Source organism: Pecten maximus, unplaced genomic scaffold, assembly GCF_902652985.1.
Source record: "Pecten maximus unplaced genomic scaffold, xPecMax1.1, whole genome shotgun sequence".
Classification (NCBI taxonomy): domain Eukaryota; kingdom Metazoa; phylum Mollusca; class Bivalvia; order Pectinida; family Pectinidae; genus Pecten; species Pecten maximus.
In genome coordinates this window covers 1-2,547 of record NW_022982782.1, presented here as the reverse complement: position 1 = coordinate 2,547, position 2,547 = coordinate 1, and the positions used below count along the sequence as shown (strand labels likewise).

Here is a 2,547-nt window from a genome sequence, read left to right as displayed (position 1 = left end):
TATTTGTTTACATTTGTTTTTAATGATAAATGACAGAAAAATAACACTCAGGTATATAAAACACATTGCAACACATATTGTCAATCTCACACATTTGGTCAAAATAACAACACATAAGATATAGCCTCTTTAGAAAAAAAATATGATGAAGTTTTCAAATGTTTTCGAAAGTGAGTGACACAAATCATATGTTGTAATAGAAATCTACAATAGTTTGTAAGCAATACTAGAAATATGAGGTAATATTAGACATGAAATAAGTTATAAAATGTCTATGTACATTGTTTATTATCCTATTTACAGATACATATTTTCATTAATAGTTTAGCTAGTTTTATCTACTACCAGACGCTAGGGAAACATTTAGGAGAACATTTTCCTCATGCCGATACAGGTACATTTAATACTAAGCTACATGTATTAAATATATGGCTTTGTATAAACAAATGAGTACCTAAGCAATCCCGGGGGGAAATACCAATATAAAGCATGTATGCTTTTTTTTTAACGAGAACTACAAATGTAATAACTTGTCAAATAGCCGATAAGACATCTTGGCTTAAGATATACACTATTAGTCAATGGCTTACGTTTAAACTTGACTATGAAGTGATTATATTTAAGGAGGGTTTGATGTGACTGATGTCATAGTTAGAAACAAGTATCACATTATTAGAATCTCCATTGGATACTGTCGTCACGTGCGGTTTGGATAACAGATGTCCGTCCTCCGTTGCTACGGGAAACTACATTGGCAATGTTCCGCTGTAAATCAGCTGATCCTTTTGATGGGTCTTCCCACATGGACGGCACTCCGGGTGAATTCGGAATACTTGGAAGAGCAACAGCCGGTACAGGAGCGGGAGGAATATCAAGTCGTCGGTTAGCCCCGGCTAATGTCGCCTGTGGTCGTGAGTTTACGCGAGTGTTAGGGATGATCGAGGGTGGAGCTGCCTCGGCGATCAAGTTTGCGGCTACCATGGTGTTCATTGCATCTGAACCATCTGACATGACGTCATTGACAGTGTCTACAATATTTCCTGCGACGTCACTCATAGTGTCGACCGTATTTTCTGCCACGTCACTAATGACATCCTGCACGTTTCCTGCTACGTCACTCACACTGTCTGCCATATTTCCAGCCACGTCGCTGACAGCCTCTATCGTATTTTCGACTCCATCCTGAATGTTGTCGATGACATCGCCCGCCCCATCAGTGAAAGTATCGACCGCGTCGCCCACAACCTCGTTAACATTTTCGACCGCATCGCTGATGCCATCGCCCAAATCATCGACAATATCGTCAGTGTTTGCAGATATACCGCCAATTCCTATATCACCAACATCCATATCTATGCCTTCTAGAACGTTTTCCAACATATCATCAGCAGTGTCGTCAAACTTATCATCTTTCACACGGATCTCTGGCAAGTCAAACCCATCATCTCTATCTCTACTGTCGTCGCCTGTGTCATCTCTGTCGCCCCTTTTCCTTTTCTGTTTATCATCTTCGTCACTGCTATCACTGCTATCACTGCTGCTGTCATCGCTGTCTTTACTAGAATCGTCGCTGTCATCACTGCTGTCGCTACTATCACTACTATCGCTGTCACTACTATCACTATCGCTGCTATCGTCATCGTCGCTGCTGTCGCTGCTGCTACTGTCATCGCTGCTGTCATCATCATTTCTCACCACACCATCATCCTCATCATACTGGACTCTCTTTGATATAACCGAGTCGTCGACGTTGTAATCTATAACAAAGACATATACATAATAACATACATCGATTGGTTTGTTGCTTGGGTAGTATTTCTATTTTTTTTTCTTTTCTTCATTTTGCATAGCGATATTCACACCCGGGTATATCTATGTAATATCACGTACCAATTTCACATCACGACTAGTCTAAATATATAGAATACCCATCAGGACAGATTAAAACACTAATTGTATAATCACTTCATTCCTTGGCAATTCTACGCAGACATTGTCGTCATGTACTCACTACAAATCAGGAAAAATCCAACCATAAATCAGATACTCACTTCCAACCACAAAATGTCCATACATATATAATGTACTCATTACATATCGGGGCAATTCTAAGTATACGTCCAAACATACACCAGGTATTCACTACACATCATGTACTCACTACACATCAGGTACTCACTACACACCAGGTATTCACTACACATCAGGTATTCACAACACATCAGGTACTCACTACACATCAGGTACTCACTACACATAATGTACTCACTACAGATCGGGTACTCACTACACATAAGGTACTCACTACACATAAGGTACTCACTACACATCAGGTACTCACTACACATCAGGTACTCACTACACATCAGGTACTCACTACACATCAGGTACTCACTACACATCAGGTACTCACTACACATCAGGTACCCACTACACATCAGGTACTCACTACACATCAGGTACTCACTACACATCAGGTACTCACTACACATCAGGTAATCACTACACTTCGGGTACTCACGACACACCAGGTACTCACTACACACC

At 40.5% G+C, this 2,547-nt stretch overlaps 1 protein-coding gene across 1 annotated transcript; it reads right to left on the bottom strand.

The window, feature by feature from the left end:
- Nucleotides 1–1,818, bottom strand: LOC117320940 (acidic repeat-containing protein-like; the record flags this gene model as incomplete). The annotated part of the gene is made up of 1 exon (XM_033875421.1): nucleotides 1–1,818. A coding segment is annotated over one exon (1,146 nt), but the record flags the coding sequence as incomplete, so codon positions are not given.
- Nucleotides 1,819–2,547: the final 729 nt, after the last annotated feature.